The 25,525-nt window shown below is 39.6% G+C and overlaps 1 protein-coding gene across 1 annotated transcript in view; it reads left to right on the top strand.

Moving 5' to 3' along the window:
* LYST (lysosomal trafficking regulator) overlaps window positions 1–25,525 on the top strand; it is a 156,408-nt gene that overhangs the window by 106,245 nt on the left and 24,638 nt on the right. Inside the window, exons 30-42 of the mRNA XM_065400871.1 lie at window positions 545–723; window positions 2,037–2,243; window positions 4,140–4,316; window positions 7,128–7,204; window positions 11,617–11,805; window positions 14,398–14,543; window positions 14,635–14,731; window positions 15,600–15,661; window positions 18,213–18,268; window positions 19,061–19,213; window positions 19,606–19,850; window positions 22,191–22,257; window positions 25,219–25,375. Coding sequence (XP_065256943.1) covers window positions 545–723; window positions 2,037–2,243; window positions 4,140–4,316; window positions 7,128–7,204; window positions 11,617–11,805; window positions 14,398–14,543; window positions 14,635–14,731; window positions 15,600–15,661; window positions 18,213–18,268; window positions 19,061–19,213; window positions 19,606–19,850; window positions 22,191–22,257; window positions 25,219–25,375 — 1,812 coding nt within the window. The remainder of the gene's footprint in view (window positions 1–544; window positions 724–2,036; window positions 2,244–4,139; window positions 4,317–7,127; window positions 7,205–11,616; window positions 11,806–14,397; window positions 14,544–14,634; window positions 14,732–15,599; window positions 15,662–18,212; window positions 18,269–19,060; window positions 19,214–19,605; window positions 19,851–22,190; window positions 22,258–25,218; window positions 25,376–25,525) is intronic.

Genomic DNA, 25,525 nt, shown 5'->3' with positions numbered 1-25,525 from the left:
GTTTGCCTCTTCCTGTTAGTTTTGTTCTGAAGTCTCTGCCAGCTTTTCATTAGATTTCTAAGCCAAATGCTAATGGACTCCTATTGTATGACTTGCAATACACCAAGTGTCCCGTCCCCCTGTCCCCGTCCCGTCCCCCGTTTAAGGAAACTTTTATATGCAACAGAAATCTAGTGTATGTGGGTTCAGTGTCCATATGGCTTGTCAGAACCGTTCCATTTACTAAAGTTAGTCAGTCACCTTTGTTTGCCCCATTTCTGTGAATTTGTTTAATTTTTAACGAGAATCATGTTATTTAGGGGCCACTTTTGCAGTTTGCGGGACTTGAAATGTATGGAAGTTCTGCATGTGGAATAGTTGCAGAATGGAGTCTTTAAATGATTAACTCTAATTTTTAATTTGGTTTAACCAGTGTCTAGATTAACTGTTTATATATTCACAGTGTAGTACAGTGGATATTTGACTAGTACTGCTTACAGTACACTAGGATTAAGTTGCATGGTCCGAGATGCCATTGATCTGTTTGTGCTTCTTAACATTTAAGAACCTACTGAAGATTGTTTTGATGTATTGGGTACACCAGAGACCACAATTCAATGCAGACTTTCAACATCCCAGCTGGAAGCCTCTGAAGAGGAGGACCAACGAGAACTGCCTAATAATACAAATTCTTTTCTGAAAGAAATGTTCAAAATGATGGTTGAAGGAATCAAAGTTTCTATTGTAAGTAACTAGACAGTATATCTGTATTACATCGTATTGCTTAAGGAGCCCCCACTGGGGCAAATGCTGTGTCTCTGTAGGACTGTTCCTATTCATAAATGCTCAGTTTTTGTTGCATCTCAAGATGTATCTCAGGTATTATAACACAAATGCAATTGGTCACTTGGCCATTGCATAAAAGAAAGTATCCTGATATTGGATAAGTTTTGACCTTTACGTAAATTGGTGCTCATTTAAAAAAACAAGACAAAACAAAAAAAGATTTTTTTGAAGGGGGGAAAAACATTTTAGAATCCGTTGGTTTTTTGGGCGGGTGGCGGGGGGGGGTCTGTCAGTACTTCTGAGGCCTGTCATAGCTGAGCTCCCATCCTTCAGATTTCAGCAAGGCCATAGAAGATGTGCAGTAAGGGGAGATCCAAGATATGGAGATAAGCTACTCTCACCCCAAATCCAATGAATATTTTGTCCATGTGGAAAACTTGAAGCATTTAGTTTTATATCTAAAAAGAAGAAATTATAGCTATTTCTCCCCCCCCCCCCCCCCCCAAAAAAAAGGACATGGCCAAAAACTCTTTCCCTGAATGCTGCTGTTGGTTCACTGTACTCCTATGTTCCCAAGGTGAGCTTGCAATGGATTTAATAAAAATTTGACTTGTCATTTTCTGTTCCTTTATGACTTAAGGAACACCTGAAAGGGATTAACTCTTTTAACCTTGGAACTATCAGGAACGCCACATCTGGTCTTCTCAGACTTTTTTGCTTGAGTATAGTTCGGAGGTCCCAGGAATGTTTATTGTGAGCTCTAGATATCAAACTGTCAATTAAGGTGTTAATCTTTATCAAAGGCTTCCTTCATGAAAAATTGCAACTAGTGGTTGATTATAATTAGTGAATACAGTTAACAAAAATGAGGGTTTTTTAAACAATTTGATTAAAAATCCTGTCCCTCAGAGTTGGTCAACTTTCACTCTTGGCTGTTGTGACAACATTGTTTTGTTAGTTCAACATCCTAGTCTTCCAGCCTAAGCCAGAACTGAATTTCTAGTATCCGAAAAAACAGAAAAATAAAAAACACCTTCATCATCTTTATATATCAAAACCCTTTTTTCCCTTTGTAAGGTCATCTTTAAACCTCTGTCCCAGTAAATAATTATTTGTAAATGTGCTTCCTCAATAAGATTTTTCTACCAGATTTACTCTATCCTTTCCTGTTCCAGTTTTCTTTGCAAGCTTATGTTGTATGCTCTATGCAAAGTTCTGATCAGAGAAACCCGGTTTACTGGGACGGGAAAACAAACCTCTTCTTGCTTTAGGCTACAAGCAGAATCAGCACTCCTAGGCAACAGTGGAGGAGAATCCTCTGGTCCTGTAAGGATACATTCCGTATGCAGCTTGGAAGACTCCTAGTGCATATTTTGTCTCCAGCACAACCATTGCAAGAAAGAAAGAAAGCTTTGGAGATAGTATGTGAAACAAACCACCAGGAGATTATGCGAGATTGTCTCAGCCTACCTCTGCAAGTAAGCACTGCTATATTTTTAAGCATAAAAACTTTGAAGCCCTTGCACATAAACGTCCTGGTTTAAATTTTAAAAATATTTGCAGGAGTGTTTTTCCAGTGGATGCACATAAAAAATTAGTTTGTTTTAGAGATTGTCAAGTCTCACTTCTAGCCCGTCTGGAATTCAATATAGCAGGACATAGTTCAAGCATTTTTACATGTACAGGCTGTTACTGGCCCAACATGAACATTGTCCTTCCTGAGCCTTTGGCATAATCAGTGTGGAAAATTTCACATTTGGTGGGGGGAAGACAAGGAAACCTTTTTCCTGCAAGGTTGATCTTTGTTGTGTTTATTTAATGGCAGATATCTGAAAGTGCTGGGGGATTTATAAGTTTAAAATAAATCCTGCTTAGATGAATTAGTGGGTAGGTGATGCACTTGTAACTATGTGATGAACTTACTTAGCATATGCCTTTCCGGTTTCACATATAAGGTGGGCATGTGCACTTGCATGTGTCCTTCTCGCTGCAGGAGGCACAATGGAATAATTTCAGGCATGTTTGCCTTATAGATAGCGAGAGAGGAACATTTTATATTTTGTTTTCTGCAGAGGGATGTTTGAATGTGTAATGCAGCAGACAAGGGTGCTACAGGTAGAAGTGTGTGTGTGTGGGGGGGGGGGGGGGGGGAGATTGGTGGCTAGTAACCCATACTGAGAAAGTGGATTGGACTTGGTAAGGAGGTCTCCAGCCTATGAACGTAGATGCAGGTAGTGATGCAGTTAGGCTGGTCTGGAACTTTTAGTTGCAAATGTCCTGGATTTTAGCATTCCGTCTTTACTCATTAAAATATATTGTAATTTTTTTAAATCAACTGTCACTTGTATTGTAAACTTAAATTCTTGTCTGAGAATTTCTGAAAATTTTAAGTGGGATTGGGTAATCGGTTTTATGCTCCTTGTAACTCAAAAATGGCTGAACAGATATATAGATATAGATATATAGATATATTTGTAATATTAGAAAGCACTGCATTTCAGTATTCCTCAAAAGTGACACATTCTTTCAGCTATCAGAGGGGTGGCCGTGTTAGTCTGAATCTGTAAAAAGCAACAGAGGGTCCTGTGGCACATTCAGACTTGCATCTGAAGAAGTGAGGTTCTTACCCACGAAAGCTTATGCTCCCAATACTTCTGTTAGTCTTAAAGGTGCCACAGGACCCTCTGTTGCTTTTTACAGATTCTTTCAGCTGTACTGTCACTGTTTATACATTCTGTGAAGCAACAACTGTATATCTGAGTTACAAGCTTGAAATTTATGTGAGCGAAGCCCTATTTGAGGCCTCATGGAAACTTAAAGGGTGCTTTATAGTAAAAGTCTTTGTTTTAGGCTTCTTACTAGCATACAGCAGAGAAGAAAACAAAGTAAATAGTTAATGCTCCTAAATCACATGTATTTCAGATCATATGTGGGTTTCTCACTGGGATATAAAATCCCTGGAAGGTCTAAAGAAGCAGTGGGAAGAGAGCAAATTCAGCAGCAATGTTTTTTTTGTTGGGGCACCATGTTGAGTGTATTTCCTGCTTTCAACTACTACTTTTAACTTCCGAGCTTTCTCTCAATTACTTTGGTCGAAGTTAGAGGGCTGAGGTGCAGGTTTTTCTGCCCTGGATTTTATATGAATGTGTCTGTTCTTTCAAAGAGAAGCTTTTCCTTCATCTAATTTGGGATTTTGTAGATCAGGAGAGGAAAAATCCAAAATAGCTCAAGGATCACGAGCATTAGTAGAGAAAACTTGTCCTAGTGTACCTGAAAAGATAACAGATAAAAATATATACATTTATATAGCAAGTTCTTTGTGTTCTACTGGCAAAATGAGAATAACTATACTTTTTCTTTTATTCATCTTCTAGCATGGACCTAAATTAGCCCTCTATCTGTATGAGTTAATGCATGATCACAAGGATGAATTGACCAAAGAAGAACAAGTATCATCAGGAGTATTTATGAATGCATTAAAATTTTGTGGCTATAAATGCATTTCTCCCAGTGCTCCACCAAAACCAGACCTCCTTAATGCCATGAAAGAGGTATGTGAATATTAATAAGCATTTCCTAGTGAACCAGAATTCATTATTTGACCTCCATTATTTGCAGTTAATGCTATACTCCTTGAATATGCAGTGTACAGTAACTACTTCACAAAGATGATCACAGTTTCTATTAGGCGTGGCAATCTGGTTGGTTGACCACCTATTTGACCGTGCAGAACGAAGGCCTTGATGCAGGTGGCAGCCTACCTTTTTGATTGCATCATGGTGCCATCTGTTAGCAAGCTTATTTAGATACCTTGATCACTCACTTTACTACATGCTAATGCAACCTGTTGGGGGAAAAGGTAAGATAATTGAAAGCTGAGCATCTTGATTGACTGGAACTTTCTAGTACATTTATGTGTATACCAGGCCATCAGTATAAATGTTGATTTACAAAGCATATTAAACAAGTTAAAAGACATGATCCCTGCCTCAAAGAGCTTACAATCTAAACTCACTAGACAAATATACAGAAACTAACTCAAAGGGAGTGTGGGGGAGATAGGAAGGTTCAATGTTTAAACCTCCTCCCCCACAGAGAGAGAAGATGAGTTTCCTTTGTTCTTTTTGTAACTGTTCAGTCTTGAATAATGGTCACATTTAGATGTTAACCTAACATTGCTAAAAAATTATCATTATTCTTTCATTTTTCAGAACTTCATTGTGCTTTGCAATTTTGAGTTAAAGTAACTCAGTTAAGTAACTGGGGTTTTTTGTAATTAGGCATAAATATCTGTCTAAATCTTAGACCATAAACGCACTCTTTTTATATTACTGTTCTACTAAATGAGTGCTTTGAAATATTTGACCATTTTTGACATTATTTGATAACATTTGACCTATGTTTGACAGGTCAATTTGACCAATTATTTTATTGGTCAAATTCCCAACTCTGCTTTTATATTCAGATTATTTATCAATCAATAAATATAAATAGGTATTTAAATAAGAGTCTAACAGGTCAGTAGGTAGTTATGATTATAAGCAACCTATAACACTTTCTAAAAAAGTTTCAGTAATCAGTTTCTATTTAATTTACTCTAGTTCAAAAATAATCAATAACCATCTTTTCTAGTCAAATAAGAGAGATCATGGAAAAATCAAGTAACAAAATGGTTAAATATGGAACCTAGAGACACTGAACTGGGTTTCCAACCATCCAAGTGATTGATTATACCAGAGGATATCTTACATTTTTGTGAAAAATCAACGAACTATGATAACTAAAGTGAAAATGCTGTGAACACATCAGCATGTTCCTTTTCCTTTTTAGAAAAGACTATTCATAACTACATTTCTCTTTAATATAAACATGTTTAAATAAAATTAACTGTCCTTTTCAGTTTCAACAAATGATTGTTAGTGCTATTGTAATAGCTTTCTTCTCAGAAATATCATTAAGGACAAGTGGCTCGATTCCCAAAGGGACTTAAGTGCCTAACTGCCACTTTCCCAAAATAATTTTTAAAAAAAATCACTGGAGCAGGGGGACTGGATCCTGGGTATCCCATCTTCCTGGTGTGTACTCTAACCACCAGCTACAGAGTTAGTCTCATGCTTTCTTGCTCTCTCCAGCTCAAAGATTTTTAATAAATATTTATCCACAGTGGAACAGCTTCAACAGGTGAGTCGGAGGGAGCCCCACATTAGAATATCCCATAGTTCAGTGGTTAGGGCAATGACCTGAGAGGTGGCAGTCCCTGTTCAAATACCTTCTCCCCCTGAAGCAGAAGGGAGGAATTGAACCAGGGTTCTCCCATATCCCAGATAACTTTTAGCCCAGTGGTTAGAGTACTTATGAGGGAGGTCCTTCCCCATCCCCCCCCACATTCCCCTCAGCTTCTTGCAAAAATAGTATAGGTGCCTAACCCAAAGAGAGGATTTGCATCTATGAATCCCAAGCAGAGAGAGGGACCACCTTTCTAGCCAGGACTTAAATGCCAAACTCCCTGACAGGTGAGGCTTAGCGCACACCCCTCCCCTCAGCATCTCCCATTGGTTAGCTTAGGGAGCTGCCTAGCATGCTGGCTCTTCTGTGATTCCCATTCTGAGACACCATTTCCCTCAATTCATTGTATAGGGAGCCTAGGCACCAAACTCAGGCTTTGTGAATTTCATTGATTTTTCTAGGCATTTAAAAGTAAGGCGTGGGGACTTTCGGTGTTGCCACACTTAAGTTTCTCTGTGAATCTAGCCCCAGCTGCGTTGTGGCAAAGTAGAACATTTGGAGATGTTAATTTTTTTTAACAATATAGAGACAAATCCTATTCTCACTGGAGTCATTTCTAATTTCGCTATTGACTTCAGGATGGGTCAGGTTCCTCTTGAGTATGTTTACATAATGACTGGAGTACATTAGGTCCCTCCTGTCTCTAACACACAAGCTTTTGAATAGTTGCTATGAATGTACACTATATGTCCTAATATGTTACTTAGACAATATGATGTTCTGAGTTGGGAACAGGCCATATGTGAATTAAAAACAACTTTTGCTACTTAGAAGAATGGAACCAATTGATACAAATCGTTGTAAGTCATTTATGTTTTTGACCATAAACTCCGTTCCTTGTTTAAATGATAGTGTTACTGGAATGAAGGTCTGATGCTATAAGATCCTTTAAGTGAGAAGAGATGATTTCACCGAGTGAGCAGACTTGGATTCTGTTGATGTCTTTGGGAGCATTGATTTGTGTCTCAGTTGTAACTTTAAAAATAGTTCCGGATGTGGAACTTGCAGATGAAAAACAAAGCATAAATTTTAACTTGCTTAGTTAAACTGGAATTAAATTTTTTTTTTAATTTCAGGATCGAAAGAAGTTTGAGGCAGAAGAATGTGTGAACAAAGCTGTTTGGGAGAAGACTATGACTAATAATCAGCAAAAGTAAGTAAAAGATCTATGGAAGAATATTCTTTAGCATAGCCTGTTGCAAAATGCCATGGGTACTTTATATAAAAAATCTTTTAAAATCAATATCCATGCCTGTTTCAACATTTATTATGCTGTAATTAAGACAGCTTGATTGTAGGTAAGTGACATTCTCTGATTGCCTTCACTAATAACCAATGACATTATTTAAATGTCAGAACATTTAATCTTTTATTTGGCATAGATCTTTTTAAAAAAAGAAAAAAAATTCTTTCCAATAAAAGGCTAGCTACTGTATCCATCAGGATGTTTCTCCCATTGCATGTGAACCATGCAATTAAATGTGTGGCACATGTCATTGCAACCAGCTGGTTAGAACACAAAACCACTTTTTTCTTCAAATGCTGGTTCCTGTGTAAATTCCACATGTGGGGTACGCATGCACCTGAGTCCAGAGATTTTAAGAAGTAAAATCTTCTCAATGTGCATTGGCCTGCACATCTCCTTGTGCTCCCAAGCAAGGCTATAAGAAGCACTGAGAGTCAACACCCTCTCAGTTCCTTCTTACTGCTGTATGGTCTGAGTTGGAATTCAGTGTCCTCTTTTGCTTCAGCCTTTCAGAAAACCAGTAACTAAGATTGTAAATAGCAACAGAGGGTCCTGTGGCACCTCTTAAAGGTGCCACAGGACCCTCTGTTGCTTTTTACAGATTCAGACTAACACGGCTACCCCTCTGATACTTAAGATTGTAAATAGTTATTCTTTAGCTTATTCAGTTCTCCAAACCGGGGACTCCCTTCACATGGTCTGTGTCTTGCCCCAGATCCTTCTCAGTCAGCAACAAACACCAACACTGCCAACTGTGTGGGTGTCTCTCACATTTTGGTGAGGTACAGCATTTTTTGCTTGTTTCCACAGAGGATTTCCCAAGCTTGTGAGCTTAACCTTACAAAACACTTAATGGACAAGACTATGAAGCCCCTCTCCAATCTGGGCCAGAAAGACCGCCCACTCCATATATAGGCCTCACCAAATGAGCAGTGCCCCTCCAAGCACATGCTTAGGAGTGGAGCCCTAAGTGTCTAAGTCCAAAGATTTTTCCTCTAGAGCTTCCCATGAGAATAAGGGGCATTCTCATGGGCTCAAGGACAGATCCCCAGCAAGGACTGTCCATAAGAGACAAGCTCCTTCCCTGAGCCCATCGAGGTCAGATGAGCCTTTATGCACACACCCTAAGGAACTGGCTCCACACAAAAAAACACAGGATGGAGGGTAAAGTGCATAGAAAGAAGGATATATTGGTTCTGTCGGTGATATTCAGTACCAAAGCACTAGGACAGTCATCCGCTGGTCTCATCCACAAGTGCATCTCCAGACTCTGCAGTACTGACTCATCTACCCAAGGAATGCACTGGTACTCTGGATGCCAACCAGGGCACACAGGGACCTATATGGCACCGGAGGATATCTTTCTCCCTTACCCTCAGCCTCCACTGTTCTCTGGCCCAGCCCTCCTGAGGGACATTACTACACCAGTAGACTATATTACTTCGGTGTCCCAGGAACTGTCATACTTACAACCATCCGATGGAATTGCACCAGTACTGATAGCTCCACTGTTATAACAGGAGAATTTTCAGATCTGGATGAATCCAATGAACTGATCCCTCCTTCGTCTCCACAAAGAGAACCAAGCACGGGCAGGCATTCCAGGATTTACGGACACTATCCTTATGAACATGACCTCCCTGGGGACTGATGGTTTCCCATGCCATGGGATACCCCTCAAACCGTTGGTCCTGCTTTCTAACCCTATCAGGAAACATGGGATCCCTATACCAGATATCCGGGACCCATCCAGTAGTCTTTCCACTCCTCTCTCTTGCACCAGTGATTAGTTCTGTTGGTGTATGAGGAGGAGGAAGATGTTGAACCAGAACCTCAGGTACTGACGGGAATCTCCTGTTCTTCCCTGGATGAGGTGGTCTCTCCTGCCACATCACCACCAGACGATCATAGGAAATACCAGGATGTACTATGAAGAGTGGCTAGCGATCTCCAGTTATCTCTGGAGGAAGTCCAAGACCCACAACACCAACTGTTGGACATTATGCAGCTTCAGGGCCCAAGTATTGTGTCTCTCCCAGTTAACGAGGCCATATTGGAACCAGTGAGATTGGTCTGGTCTGGTACACCACAGAGTCTTGCGCCCCCACACCTAAAAGGGCTGAGAAGTGCTATTTAGTTCTGTAAAGAGAGCTAAATTCCTGTTCTCCTACTCTGCTCCCAAATCCCTGGTTGTACAGGCTGCGATGGAACATAATAGGTCTCAGTACCTAAGGACCACCCCATCAGATTGGATCTCCTGGGGTGAAAGGTCTTCTCATCTGGGGGCCTGCCATTTTGCATTGCCAGTTACCAGGTCCTGCTAACTAAGTCTGACTTTAGTAACTACTCTAGGCTGGTGGCCTTTCAGAACAACTTTCCTCTGAGGACAGAGCCCAGTTCCTCTCTTTGCTAGAGGAGGACAAGTTGGTGATGAAAATGGCATCTCGATCATTCTATATTATCTGGATTTACATAGACATCTGCTCTGGCAATCAGCTCATTACAAGTTCATCTGGCAGCCATTAGTGTCTTTCTCCACCCAGTAAATGGGTGCTCTCTTTACCCTCTGACATGGTTCATGAAGGCCTCATCGAGGCCTTTCCTCCAGTCACTAAACCGACAATTATTGTGGGAGCTCAACCTTGTGCTGTCAAAGCTTACTAGACCTCCATTTGAACCCTTAAGTGGGACATGGAACATGTCGCTATCCATATAGGGGGTGTTTCTAGTGGCTATCGCTTCGGGCAGGAGGGTTAGCACACTGGCAGCCCTCATGGTGGACATGCCCCCCCTTATGGTATTTCACAAGGTATTTCCTTGCCTTCACCCTAAATTTTTACCCAAGGTAGTCTCCAGATTCCACCGTAAGCAGTATATTCACTATCTATTCTTTTTCCGAAACCCTGTGCTTCTCCTGAAGAGAAGAGACTTCAGTTCCTTGACATAAGGCGTGCACTAGCCTTTTACCTGCAAAGAACAGAGTTCATCAGAAAGTCTCCAAGACTCTTCATCGTGATAACACGCCGATTCCATGGTCAGGCTATATCTTCTCAGATTTCTCAGCAGGTTTCTGGCTGCATGATTGAATGCTACATATTAACTTGTATTCCACCTCCGGGCAGTATAAGGACCCACTCCATGAGAGCTCAGGCCACCACAGGAGGTCCCAATGAAGGATATATGCAGAAGCAGCTACCTTGAGCTCCATACACATGTTTGCTAGACATTTATGCACTAGTCCAAGCCTCTGCTGCAGATGCAGCAGTGGATCTGCAGTGCTGCAAGCATCTTCGTTGGCCGACTTCCTTGCACCCACCGCCACTCTGATAACTTCTTTGTCAAACTCCCATTTGTGGAATATACATAGGAACCAGCACTTGAAGTGGAGGTTACTTACTGTAACTGGAGGTTCTTCGAGATGTGTATTCCACTACTCAACCTCCATCCCCTCTGCTGTGGATCTGATTAGATTTGCAATAAGAAGAGGAACTGAGAGGGTGTCGACTTGCACTTCTTCTTATACTCTCACTCGGGAGCATGAGATCTGCTGCGCGTGTGTGGGCCAACGGACACTGCTTGTTAAAATCTTCAGACTCAGGCGCATGGTGCACATGCGTACCCAATGTGTGGAATATAGATAGGAATCACACCTCTTGAAGAGCCTCCAGCTACAGTAAGTTACCTCCATATATTTGCCTTCGCATTTGCATTTTTGAGCTTTGCAAACTTTTGTTTCGTGATACAGTTTAATCTTAAATATCTTGTGATGGATTATTCAGATCTTTCCACTATTCTTCATAATATAGTTTAGTTGCTATCTCTCTCACTTTTTCTTTCCCTTTGAAAATACACGTGGAATCTCCATCATTGAAGATTTTTGAGAGCAGATTAGACAAATACCTGTCAGGGATGGCCTAGATGATACTTAGTCCTGCCATGAGTACAGGGGGACTAGACTAGATGACCTCTTGAGGTCCCTTGCAGTCCTATGATTCTAAAGCAGCGGTTCTCAAACTGTGGGTCAGGACCTGTTTTAATGAGGTTGCCAGGGCTGACATTAGACTTGCTGGGGCCTGGGGCCGAACCTGAAGCCTTTGGCTTTGGCCCCCACACGGGATACGGCAGGGCTTGGGTGCGCTCAGGCTTGGTTTCCCCCTCTCCCTCCCGCCGGGGTCATGTAATAATTTTTGTTGTCAGAAGGGGGTCGTGGTGCAATGAAGTTTGAGAACCCGTTCTAAGGTATTCAGTACACGGTCTTCACTCAGTACTAAGTATAAAATGCCTAATGTATAATCTGGTTCGTATTACTTTTTTCCCAGTCTCTCTCAGCGCCTGGATGCAAAGTCAAAAGATATTTCCAAAATAGCTGCAGACATCACCCAGGCAGTCTCTTTGTCACAGGGAATGGAAAGAAAGAAGGTGATTCAGCACATTAGAGGAATGTATAAAACAGATTTAAGTGCCAGCAGGCATTGGCAGGAACTTGTTCAGCAACTTACACACGATAGGTAAGTGGTGGCCATTTTAGATCTGTATTACTGGACTTAAATGTGGCCATTCTGTACACTTGTGATTTTAATGTTATAAGCAATTGAAATGTATATGCTTTTTTTAAAAACAAAATTAGATTAATGTGACTTGTACTTGCTAATGCTGCAGCTTCTAAGCTCTTGTGAAATGCTAAATATTAGGACTGTCAAGCGACTAAAAAAATTAATTGTGATTAATCGCACTGTTAATAATAGAATACTATTTATATAAATTTTTTGGATGTTTTCCACATTTTCAAATATATTGATTTCAATTACAACACAGGATACAAAGTGTACAGTGCTCAATTTATATTTATTTTTATTATAAATATTTGCACTGTAAGAATAAAAGAAATAGTATTTTTCAGTTCACTTAATACAAGTACTGTAGTGCAATCTCTTTATCATGAAAGTTGAACTTACAAATGTAAAATTATGTACAAAAAATAACTGCACTCAAAAATAAAACAACGTAAAACTTTAGAGCCTACAAGACCACTCAGTCCTACTTCTTGTTCAGCCAATCGCTCAGAGAAACAAGTTTGTTTACATTTGCAGGAGATAATGCTGCCCGCTTCTTGTTTACGTTGTCACTTGAAAGTAAAAATAGGCGTTCGCATGGCACTGTTGTAGCCAGCATTGCAAGATATTTACATGCCAGATGCACTAAAGATTCATGTGTCCCTTCATGCTTCAGCCACCATTCCAGAGGATGTGTGTCCATGCTGATGATGGGTTCTGCTCGATAACAATCCAAAGCAGTGCAGACTGATGCATGTTCATTTTCATCATCTGAGTCAGATGCCACCAGCAGAAGGTTGATTTTCTTTTTTGGAGGTTCAGGTTCTGTAGTTTCCGCATCGGAGTGTTGCTCTTTTAGGACTTCTGAAAGCATGCTCCAGACCCCGTTCCAATTAGATTTTGGAAGCCACTTCAGATTCTTAAATCTTGGGTTGAGTGCTGTAGCTATCTTTAGAAATCACACATTGGTACCTTCTTTGGGATTTGTTACATCTGCAGTGAAAGTGTTCTTAAAATGAACGACATGTGCTGGGTCATCATCTGAGACTGCTATAACATGAAATATATGGCAGAATGTGAGTAAAACCATGGAGCAGGAGACCTACAATTCTCTACCAAGGAGTTCAGTCACAAATTTAATTAACGCATTATTCTTTTAATGAGCGTCGGCATGGAAGCATGTCCTCTGGAATGGTGGCATATGAATGTTTAGCATATCTGGCACGTAAATACCTCGCAATGCTGGCTACAACAGTGCCATGTAAACACCTGTTCTCACTTTCAGGTGACATTGTAAATAAGAAGCGGGCAGCATTATCTCCTATAAATATAAACAAACTTGTTTCTCTTAGCGATAGGCTGAACAAGAAGTAGGACTGAGTGGACTTGCAGGTTCTAAAGTTTTACATTGTTTTGTTTTTGACTGCAGTTATGTAACAACAAAAAAATCTACATTTGTAAGTTGTGCTTTCATGATAGAGATTGCACTACGGTACTCGTCTGAGGTGAATTGAAAAATACTATTTCTTTTGTTTGCCATTTTTACAGTGCAAATATTTGTAATAAAAATAATATAAAGTGAGTACTGTACACTTGTATTCTGTGTTGTTGTTGTTGGTCAATATATTTGAAAATGTAGAAAAAAATCCAAAATATTTGATAAATAATAGAATACCAATTGAAATTTAACAGTGCAATTAAAACTGCAATTAATCACGATTAATTTTTTAATCGTGATTAATTTTTTTGAGATAATCGCGTGAGTTAACTGCGATTAATCGACAGCCCTACTAAATATATTTTCCTGTATATAAGTGGACAATCCAATGGATGTTTTTTAGATCTTGAAATATCTATAGATTGGCCTTTTATCAAATATAATCAGTGTACCTAATGGGTGAAGGACAAGGAACAACATAAAATTATACTACATTGGAAAGGTACAGTAGTAAAAGTGAAGGGCTAATACAAAGATCTGGTTTGAGTGTTTTGCATAAACTGTATCTTCCAGCCAGTGCTTTTGCAAATGCATTAAGCCAATTCAAGAAATCTTGACTGGCAACAAAAATGCTGTATCTTGTTACTGCAGAAACAAAAGCGTACAAGATCTTTTAAAAAGGAAAGGGTCCAAATAAAGTGCAGTTTCAAACTTAAGAGTGTCCACCATGATGGTACTTCTATTTTTGGACAAGCTGTATTAGGTCGCAGTGTAGCAATTTAATTTACTAAGCACCACATTATGCATCAGTACTTTTACTTATTCCCTTGATAACTTTCAAGCAGTTTGCTGACCAATCCAGCAGTACTTACTCATGAATAGTTCTATTAAAATCCATGGAACAGCCCATGAGACTAAGGGACTGCAGGATCCAGTCCTCTATTTTATAGCAACATGAGTTGGACAACGTTTCACTGTGAAATTCATGCCTGTTTGTAATGGTTATGTATTTACCAATTTTTTAAAAAATTAATTAGAATAAATGAGAGATCTATATAGATATAATGTTGTCATGTTGTTCTAAAATGCTAAAATACTTTCATTTTCAGAACACTCTGGTATGATCCTGTCTGCTACCCAACATCTTGGCAACTAGATCCAACAGAAGGCCCAAACCGAGAGAGACGCCGCTTGCAGAGGTGCTATTTAACTATACCAAATAAGTACCTGCTCCGAGATAGGCAGAAACAGGAAGGTAATAACACTTTTAAGATTATAACTAAATTTTCACAAAAGCTAGAGTGTTAATATTTTAATCGATTTATTTCTTTTACACTTTTCAATAGAAGTGATCAAACCCCCTTTGTCTTACCTATTTGAAGATAAAACACATTCCTCTCACTCTTCCACTGTAAAAGACAAAGCAGCAAGTGAGAATATAAGGTAAGCTTTAAATTAGGGAAAAAAATCTTACTCAAAGGAAACTTCTATTTTTTGCCTTTGTTCATGAGGGGCGACCATGAGATGAACAATAGGGATAAGATCATACAATGTTTCCCAACAAAGAAATATTTTTATTTAAGAAGACTTAACTTGCACCTGCTTCACTTGCTTGTCATAAATTAGAAACAGCAAATATAGTAGAGTGGGTGACTTGAGAGATGGTAGTGGGTTTACAGAGCTTTTCACTTCTAGGTTGCTGATTTTAAAGCTTAACAATTAGTAGAAAGTCATTACCATCTGGGTGGTATTGGGCCTATGATCAATGCCTTTGTTGTGGTTCATTTCCAAATATCAGCATTGCAATTGAAATTTATTCGTGCTTTCAGCAGAGGCCCAGAAGTGAATGGATGTGGAGATTGAATTATATTCTCATCCCTTCATTGACTAGCTGAGTAAATCTGCACTTTCACTGCCTATACTATATGTATTCAATGGATAACTAGGTTTTAACTTTGCAGTGCTGGCAATCCAGCACCTTTCACAAGCACCAAATTAGCTTAACATAAAAAAGAGCTGTGGCATGCGGAAAGCAACAAATCCTAAATTTGTACAAGTGAATATATATTAAAAAATTTGAGCTTGGTATTTCTCTCATAGATTGAACGTTCAGCTGTTTTATTCAGCTGCTCACAATTCTTTAAAGAGCTGAGAGCTAGTTTTACACGTTCCTTTGGGATTTGAACACTTGGGGTCACAGAAAAAAGGAAAAGTCTACTTGGTTATAGTGTGTAGTATTTGAGGCTGTTAATTTTAGATATCTACTGAATTTTATGACTTGTAGTAAATGTTTCTATTTGTATATATGCAGAGTGAATCGAAGATGCATCAATGTAGCACCTTCTAGAGAGACAGCTGGTGAATTGCTGTTAGGTAAGCATAACAGTTTCAATGACTAAATATTAAAAATGTTCTTGTAAAAAGGTTAGTTTAGTTTAAAGAGCAGCTTTAATCCTTCTGTAATAGTTAGAGAAACCTTATTATAGAATCGTAGGACTGGAAGGGACCTCAAGAGGTCATCTAATCCAGTCCCCTGCACCCATGGCAGGACTAAGTACTGTATTATCTAGTATAGATCTAATTCTATTCATGTAAATGTCAGTTTGTCTGGAGTGGCTCACGAATCTGAGTGCCTATCTCAGGGCAGACTGTCAGAAAAACAGGGCAGATACTCCAAAATGGTGGTATGGTCTATAATTAGATTTTACCAACACAGTAACAAATGTGAACTCCTGGATCAATTATAACAGTCTCACCATGGATTCACGGACAATCCCCTGAGACTTTCCAGTCTATTTTGCCATCCACATAGACTGGATTTAGTGATAAATGGTCACTTACATCAAAAATCACATCATATTCATGTTGCTTCCAGTTCCAAGAGACCAGTCACTTACCCCAGATCAATTGCTACTCTAGATCTTACACCAAAGACAGCCCCTGCAGCCAATCCTGTAATAAACTATTTAAAGGTTTATTAATTAGGAAAAACGTAAGAGAATTATTTACAGGTTAAAGCAAGCAAATGTATATACACAAATGAGTTGCATCTAAATCCGAAGAGTGACAGAGTTGTAGAGATCTGTCAATTCAGTGTGTCTTTCTGGGTAGACCCAGGATCTCTGGCTTCAGTTTGGTTTCTCTAGCCCTGTGAGAGTTCAGCAAAGAGATGAAAAAAAGAGTTGATGTGAAGATTTGTCATTTACCTCTTCCAGCATTCAAAGCGACAGCCTTCTGCACCTACTTCACCATGGGTGGATGGGACAATTAACACAGCTTTTGTCTTATAATGGCCCCATTTAAATTTTGATGGCCCTCCTGAATGGGTGGGGTGGGGGAATGACAATTCCTGTACCTGGGTTTGCAAGTAGAGAGCAAACATTTATGAAGTTATAAGACAAAATTTACATATTTTCATAGCTCAGTGGTTTGAGCATTGGTCTGCTAAACCCAGGGTTGTGAGTTCAATCCTTGAGGGGGCCATTTTGGGAACTGGGGTAAAAATCTGTCTGGGGATTGGTCCTGCTTTGAGCAGGGGGTTGGACTAGATGACCTCCTGAGGTCCCTTCCAATCCTGATATTCTATGATTTGATTCTATGAATATCGACATTACAAGTGAGATTAATGCATGCAGCAATTTACAAGCATTTCAGAGTCAAAACACTAAATATGTTCTTATAAGACTAATACCTATTTTGAGCAAAACTGAGGTACAGGTGAACTAGTCTAGTCTCAGCTATGAGTTTGTCAGTTCTTAGCTAATGCCTGCAGTCTTGGCAAGAGCTGGCACCTGATCTGCCAGTGTCACAGTTAATATATGGATTAAATTTTCTAAAGTTAACACACAACTGATTTTCGTCCAGACATATGGTTCATATGTATCTTGGAGTATCCGAAATGTTGCTTGACTTTCCACATATTGTACCTCTTATTGTACAGAGGATGATGAATAGTCATATATTACCCCACATACAGAATATTTTATTTGTGTGTTGCTGCTTTGAGTTGCATGGCTATTGTGCACTTAATATTTTTTTCAGTCTTAGTTAATTTACATATCTACAGCCTCTATATGAATTTTATTAACACAGACATTCCAGGGTAAATTCATCATTGGCTTATGTGATTGTAACTGCATTTATTGTGGTAGTGGTTTGTGATATACTGGAAGACAGACTAGATAATATGGTGGTCCCCTTCTGGCCTTAACTCTGACTACTGGAGTTCCATCTGCTTACCCAACTAGTCAGTTTGGCCTTCCTTTCCTACAGTTTTCACAGTGTGCTCATTAGATTTATTGTTGTTACTTTAAGTCATTGAATGCTTGTCAAGGATCGTATTTAGCTTCATTTCCACCAAGGGGGGCTGGGGCACATGACTTACGAGAAGAGGCTGAGGGAACTGGGGTTATTTAGTCTGCAGAAGAGAAGAGTGAGGGGGGATTTGATAGCAGCCTTCAACTACCTGAAGGGGGGTTCCAAAGAGGATGGAGCTAGGCTGTTCTCAGTGGTGGCAGATGATACAACAAGAAGCAATGGTCTCAAGTTGCAGTGGGGAGGTCTAGGTTGGATATTAGGAAACGCTATTTCACTAGAAGGCTGGTGAAGCACTGGAATGAGTTACCTAGGGAGGTGGTGGAATCTCCATCCTTAGAGGTTTTTAAGGCCTGGCTTGACTAAGCCCTGGCTGGGATGATTTAGTTGGTGTTGGTCCTGCTTTGAGCAGGGGATTGGACTAGATGACCTCCTGAAGTCTCTTCCAACCCTAATATTCTATGATTCTAAGTGCTGTGCTTTTTACTTACTATTATGAACAGCATCGTTAGTGCTTTAGACATCATGTATAATCATTTTATAGATGTTAAAAGTAAAGACAAATTAGTATAGTAACAGTCACCTTTTGTATAAATATTCCTCTCTGCAGGCAAATATGGAATGTATTTCGTTGAAGACAATGCTTCTGACACAATAGAAAGTTCTGTGAGTATGAGCTGAAGTTTTTCACAGATCACACATTTTTCTAAATTCTCTAAACCAGAACCGAGAATAACTTTGGTGCTTTATCATTTAAAATCACCATAATATTAATTTTTAATTTGTATATTAAGGTATCTGGGAGTTTGAATTCATAGACTGTTAGACTCTATTTGTGTGTGATTATTTGAGAATTTTAAAATGCTTATCTGCCAACATTTCAGCAATAACATACAAATGCCCTGAGTAAGGCTGATAGTCTCTTTATTCTATAATGGAAGTTATTATTCCCAATTCTACCAGTCTTTTAATTTGTTATATATAAAAAAACACCAGATTTTATTGTATATTACGGTAATGCCTAGGAGCCTTAATCATGGACCAGAACCCCAGAATTAGGAATCTTAATCTACTTCTCTATTGAAAGGTGAAACTTGTGGATAAAAAAAGCTTTGTTTTTATTACCCTAAAGTGACATTTGATTGAGCTAATTCTTATGATCCCTAACAGTGTCTTGTATTGACGTAGGGGTGAAACAGATTAAAAACAAAAGATCTATTAAATAGTTTTCATTATATAAAGTCTTTGGTAAACAACTTAATTCTTTGTCTATTAGAGAAATGCAGCTTAATTTAAGATTTTCAAAAGTACAAGCCAAAGTTTAAAGTAAATTACTACACACAGAGCATTAGTTTACAGTATGCAGTATAAATAAATGGAAACTGACTGCAAATAGGGCTAATTTTAAAGGCTCCTGAGCAAAACATTTTCTGTATCAATCTACTGTATGTTCTTCAGAGTTTTCACAGGGAAACTGAACCAGCATCATTTTCTTGGACATATGAAGAAATCAAGGAAGTTCATAAGAGATGGTGGCAATTAAGAGACAATGCTGTGGAAATATTTTTAACAAATGGCAGAACTTTACTCTTAGCTTTTGACAACACAAAGGTAACAGTGTGGCATTAATGCATGGTAATATATAATATGTGTATAAAGATATTTTTTATAATTTCTTCAATACATAATGTGTATTTTCATGGAATACATTAAGAAAAACTATGGGTAGGCTTCTTTGAATTCTTAGATACTTCTGGAAGCTGATACGAGTTAAGGGCTCAGCCAGGCTTTTTGATAGACAGGATGTGTGTCACAGGTATGTTCTAAAAACAAAGGACTAAACCAATTCAATATCTTAATGTTGTGACTTTTTATCACATTGTTCTGATCTTCACAGATCTCTAGAACCTTGTAAATGAGAGAATCTTACATACTGTAGGAGGAGACGTAGTTTATGACAGTTTAAATGTGTTGCTTGATTAAAACTACAATAATTGTTTTAGGTCCGTGATGATGTGTACCACAACATCTTAATGAACAACCTGCCTAATCTTTTGGAGTATGGGAACATTACTGCTTTGACCCACCTATGGTACACAGGACAGATTACCAACTTTGAATACCTGACTCATTTAAACAAACATGCTGGCCGTTCTTTCAATGATCTCATGCAGTATCCAGTATTTCCCTTTATACTTTCTGACTACACCAGCGAAACACTGGACCTACATGATCCATCTGTTTATAGGTAACATGAAATCTTTGAAATTACTCCTTTCCAGATAACTCATTAAACTGGTTATTTCAGTAAAATCCACTTATGATCACCCTGATAAACCAAGACTTAATTAGGAAGATTGCTAGGAAACACATCTGGTCTAATGGTATTTGAATGACCTTTAACAATAGGTAGGTGGCTCATCTAGTCAATTTGAATAGCATACCTGTTGTTACCAGCATTTATATTCACAGTAGTTGGCAGGTCTCACTCAATACCTGCTGTCTTACACTTCCAGATATACATTCCTTTGTCTTAAAACAAAAAACAGCCTGTAACCAAAGACCTCCTGACAATTTAGCAAAACATAACCAAAAACAGAATTATGCTATATGAGCAACTTGCCAGTTACCAAAGGTAAATCTATATCAGTTAGTTGTAAACAGACTAAAAGGTGTCCACACAGGCACAATCTTAACTACATTGATTTTTAAAATGTATTTTAGTGAAGTTGGTGCAGCTCTTGTGTGTAGTGTGAAAGTCAGGCTAGGCAACTGCAAGAGGAGTAGTCCTGTTGGGTTCTGGGAGGTGGGCGGTCACAAGCCCACCCACAGCTAAAGGCTCCTCCCCAAGCCTAAGGGCAGGAACTATTGAGCTTGGGACTCAAATAAGTATTGGGGACAACAAAACAGTAAACAAGGACAGGTGTGCATGTCAAAGGGTCAGAATCAGGGAACCTGAAGAGGACACCGACCAGAGAGCCCCGGACAGCGCCCACTGCTCCTCAAAGATGTCAAGGGAGCCAGCGGAACTCTGCCTGGATATGTGAACGGAGAGAGGAACAGAAATAGGCCCCACAGTTGCAGAGCACTCCCTCAGCTAGCATCCTCTCCCTGGTGTTACAGATGGCCACTTTGGCCATTGCTAGGAGGAGGTTGACGAGCAGGGGCCACGAATGGGGTGTGCATAAATTAGAAGCTGGGAGCAGAAGTGCAGCCAGAACCACAAAAGTATGTCCAGGAGAAAGCTGGAAAAGGGGCTGCAACCCGGCACACCCAAGGTAGGCCAGGGTCTCCCTCATGTCGCAAAAGGGACAGACATCTGTGATAAGGGTGAACCGCACCAGGTATGTGCCTGTGCTCACGGCTCCATGAAGGAGCCGCCAACTAATATCCCCGGAGGGCTGTGGGACCAAGGCAGAATACAGGCTGGCCCACCAGGGTTATCACCCTCAACAGATGGCAATAGGTCCCGCCACTTAGTATTGAGCAAGAGGAGTGATGGAAGGCAGGTATGTTAGCCTTAGAATGAGAGAAGCCAATTTTCCTATAAACTGAGAGAGAGTTACTTCAGGTCAGTTAGGGATACCTGAGTCCAATTAAGGGCTTCCTGACACCGTTTAAAAACCCCGCCTCTGATGAGAGACGGGAGGAGAGACGAGCTGCTGCAGGGCTAGTGGCAGCAGGGAGATAGGCTTCTCCAGGGTGAGAGGCTGCTCTCCTCCCTACAGGGGAAACAACCAAAGCTGAGTGCCTGTTTAGGGGAAGGACTGACACATCTGGGGCCAATAACAGGACAGCACCCCACCACCCCCCACAACAGGGGGGCAGGGAAAGGTACCCCCCTTTGTTTGTGTTTGTAAATTGGTTTTCTTTTGTTAGCTGGAGGAACCCTCCTTGGTAGGGTTGCCAACTCTGACTGAAGCTATTCCGGGAGATTTTTTTTCTTCCCCCAACATGTCATGTCATTTTCTTAAAATATCCTATTAAAATCTCCTGGATTGCTTTCAATAGTCACTGGGAGATTGATGCCAATTCCAGGAGACTCTGGGCCAATCCTGGAGCGTTGGCAACCCTACTCCTTGGGCCTGAACTGAGGCCTACCTTGAAAATACTGATAAGAAAATACAGAGGGGGAAGACGCACGCTGGCCAGAGTGGGCCTGATTTGTGGGGGAAGTGTTAATTCCAGCGACACAGAGGAGGTTCCTTGCCACGGTAGACCAGGCATTACTCTTAAAGGGATGCTACAAGTCAGGACTGAAGCATGTTGGTGGGGGCAGAATGGGGAGTATGCTGCCTGTTGCCTATACTGTAACTGTTCTGTGGACAAATGACTTTCATTCCTCTAGCACTAACATCAAATGGCCAATTTTAAATTAAGAATATGTATTTTTATAGTCATTTTATTTTCCTAAACTCATATGTAGAGCTTTGTTCTTAGGATTTGTCTTTGTATTTGTCCTTTTATATTTTAACTCTTCTTAATCTAATTTAGTTAAAAAGATCAGTCTTCATATATGTTAATTTACATTTAACTGAATTTTCTAATTTCATATGAAAATAAGATGTCAACATTTCTCCTATTACAGAAATCTAGCCAAACCCATAGCTGTACAGTCTAAAGAAAAGGAAGATCGATATGTGGATACTTACAAGGTATCTTAAACTCTCATTTCTACAATGTGTTTTATTCTGGTATCTTAAAACCAAAACAATATGATGTATGTTGGGGTTTAAATTCATGACCTGCCAGATAAATACATATGAAGTTAACCAAAGAAGCGAAATAAATAAATATATCTCTGTAAATTGCCTTGCATTTTGTGGTCTAAAAAATTATGTTGTACATCTGGGTTTTTTCTAGTATGCAACAGAACAGTTATGTTTGCCCTCAAACATCCTGGGTCATTTAAAGATTTTGTGCAGTTAGTTTAATTGATAAAAGTATTTCCTCATCTCCTAACCTCAATCTAGTTTGAAAATAGATCTGATCATATAGAGTAGAATTAGTATTCCATTAGTGCTGCCTGCTGTTGCTACTGAGCGTTTGTTTATGGTGACTGTGACTGGTTCCCCCCCGGGGTGCTACCTGGAACTGGGGTACCACTGAGCCCTCTGACCCACCAGCCTGGGCTCCCTCTCACACTGTTGCTGTGACAAGCTGCAAAGTCCTCCAGCCTGCACTTTCACCAGCATTCACATAGATAGGGACACACCCACCTGCAGTTACACACAGGCTCTCTAACCACCAGCTTCCCAGCCTAAGACCCCAGAGCAGAACTGTCCTGCCCTGGTCAAATCTGGCCAGTACATGGGTTTAATAACTGGCCCGCCTCTCCCTCAATGTGAAGAGAACAATGTACACTTGTAGTAACCAAGCAGAGATTTTCCACAAGCACTCCAGTCAAAGATCACTGGTTTGGATTAAAACATAAAATAAACTTATTAACTACAAAAGATAGATTTTAAGTGATAACAAACAGATCAAAGCAGATTATGTAGTAAATAAACAAAACACAAACTAAGTCTAAGATACTAGAAAGATAGGATACGAACTAGCAAATTCTCATCTTGGCTGATGATACAGGTGGGCTGCAGATTCTTATGGGACAAGTTGCACTTGCTTTACAGCTTGGAATCCCCAGGTCTTTCATACACAGGCTAGAAATCCGTTTAGCCTTGGTCCAGCACATCCTCCAGTTTAGTCTTTGTTCCTCAGGTGTTTCCAGGTGTCTTCCTGTGTGTGGAGTGAAGAACTACAGATGATGTGACTCCCTGCCTTATATAGCTTTAGTATATGACGGGAGCCCTTTGTTTCAAAACTTGGTTCCCAGACTGGTCTGTGGAAAAATACTGACATCCCAAGATGGAGTCTAGAATCATGTGGCCTGGTCACATGTCCTTGTAGAGTCATAGCAGCCATTACTTACAGGCTGTCTGGAGCATTCTCAGGAAGGCTCACCGGGTGGGGGGAGATAAGCTTCTCCTAAGGCCTGTTGTTTTCCCTAATGGCTCATTGCCCTGAATAGGCCCTTCCCAACCAGCTATCTAGACTGAAAGCATCTTGCCTAGTGGGTGTTACCCATGCGTAATTGCATTTGAAGTACAGATACATAGTGTTTATAACTTCAGATACAAAAATGATACATGCGGACAAATAGAATAATCATATTCAGCAAATCATATCTTTTCCAATGACTCCTCACTTGACTTATCTTGCACAAAATCATCATAATTATGCCACAACCATATTATTATAATACTATTATGAATATGGGGTGCAGTCATAGTGACCATGTCAACAAATGTATCTTGTTCCTGGGCGCGCGCCCTCCCCCCCCCCATTAAATTCCATAGCGAATGACTTGATGGGGCTGGAAAGCATTTAGACATGGGCCTTTCATTTAGATTTGCATCAAGATCTGGAGTGTGCTTTGACAAAAGTGTGTGTATGAACTTGTTTTGATTTTAAGTTTTTAGTGTGAAAAACCCACATTATGACACCACAGTGTTCCTGGATAGCAAGAACAGTATTTATAACTAGAGCAATATATTGTGAAAGTCAGGTGGTCTGTTGCTTAAAAGCTTAAGTGTGTATATGCACTGTCATTTGTGGTTGAATTGATGTTTTTAAAATGAAATTTTGATGGAAACCATCGATGTATGGCACCGTTTCCTCTTCATTCAATATTTATGTAAAATGATCTAGCAGATTGTCAGTTAGTACACTGCCATAGTGATGTCAATTCTTTATTACTAGATTGCTGTATGGGCTCAAGCATGTAAGTGATGGGTTTTCTAGTGTAGTGAACCTGACATCCATATTTTCAGTGGCAGTTTCAAACCGATTTAGGATAAAACTCACTTAGGCACCTACTGAGATTTTCAAAGATACAGATCTGCATCTCTGCCTAAATATCTTTGTAAATCTAGCCCTAAGTCCTCTTTTGAATGTAGGATGTTGGCTCCTAAGTCACTTTGGCACTTCTGAAAATGTCTTTGATCTGATTTTTCTGCAGCTTTTGCTACCAAAACTCATATTTACTATCCCTTTAAATTTGCCACCCCTAAGGATAAGTTTTTGATGGAAGAGTCAGGATTATGTCTCTTTCATGAAAGTTATACCTTTTTGTAAAGGTCAAATGGCACCTGGTCCACACTATAGAAGTTACCTATTTCTGAAAAAAGATTAAACCGACAGGTGCAGCTGAATTAGTGTTCTACATCTGCAGTTAACTCTGTTCAATAGGACACCATGGTTAGTACAATTTCCGAAAACCATGGTTAATGTTTTGAAAGGTGTAAGCTGAAGCATTGGAAACAGTTATTGGAATGGTCTCTTCCAGAAAAATATTGTGGGGTAAAAATGAATAACGAATTACTTCAGACAGCAGCTATTTTTACAACTGGAAAAAAACAAACAAACAAAAAACCCACTAAGTGAGGCCCTTTCTTCTAAATGAGAGCTTAAATTCTTCAGAAATTGTCTGGGATAGAAAGCACCAGTGAAGTGCTGGAAGGATGCATCTCTTAGTATAGTATCCTAGCAACATAGCTTTTAAGTAGCATGTTGGATAAGATACAACACCCATGCTTTACCTGTTCTTCCTGTTCTAGTATTTGGAAGAGGAGTACCGCAAAGGAGCTAGAGAGGATGACCCAATGCCTCCTGTGCAGCCTTATCACTATGGATCTCATTACTCCAACAGTGGAACTGTACTTCACTTTCTAGTTAGAATGCCTCCTTTCACTAAAATGTTCTTAGCTTATCAAGGTAAGATTAATTTTGTTAAAAATGACAAATGAAAAATAAAGTGAAATTATCAAGTGTGGTAAATTTGGAAATCTGATCTACCTTGACAGTGGACCCTTTTGAGGCTTTCATAAAGAGCACCTGTAGTACATGAACTCTTTGTGCATCTCA

Source organism: Emys orbicularis, chromosome 3 (assembly GCF_028017835.1).
Source record: "Emys orbicularis isolate rEmyOrb1 chromosome 3, rEmyOrb1.hap1, whole genome shotgun sequence".
In the NCBI taxonomy this organism is placed as follows: Eukaryota; Metazoa; Chordata; order Testudines; family Emydidae; genus Emys; species Emys orbicularis.
The sequence above is the reverse complement of the archived record's forward strand: the minus strand, read 5'-3'. Positions and strand labels throughout refer to the sequence as shown.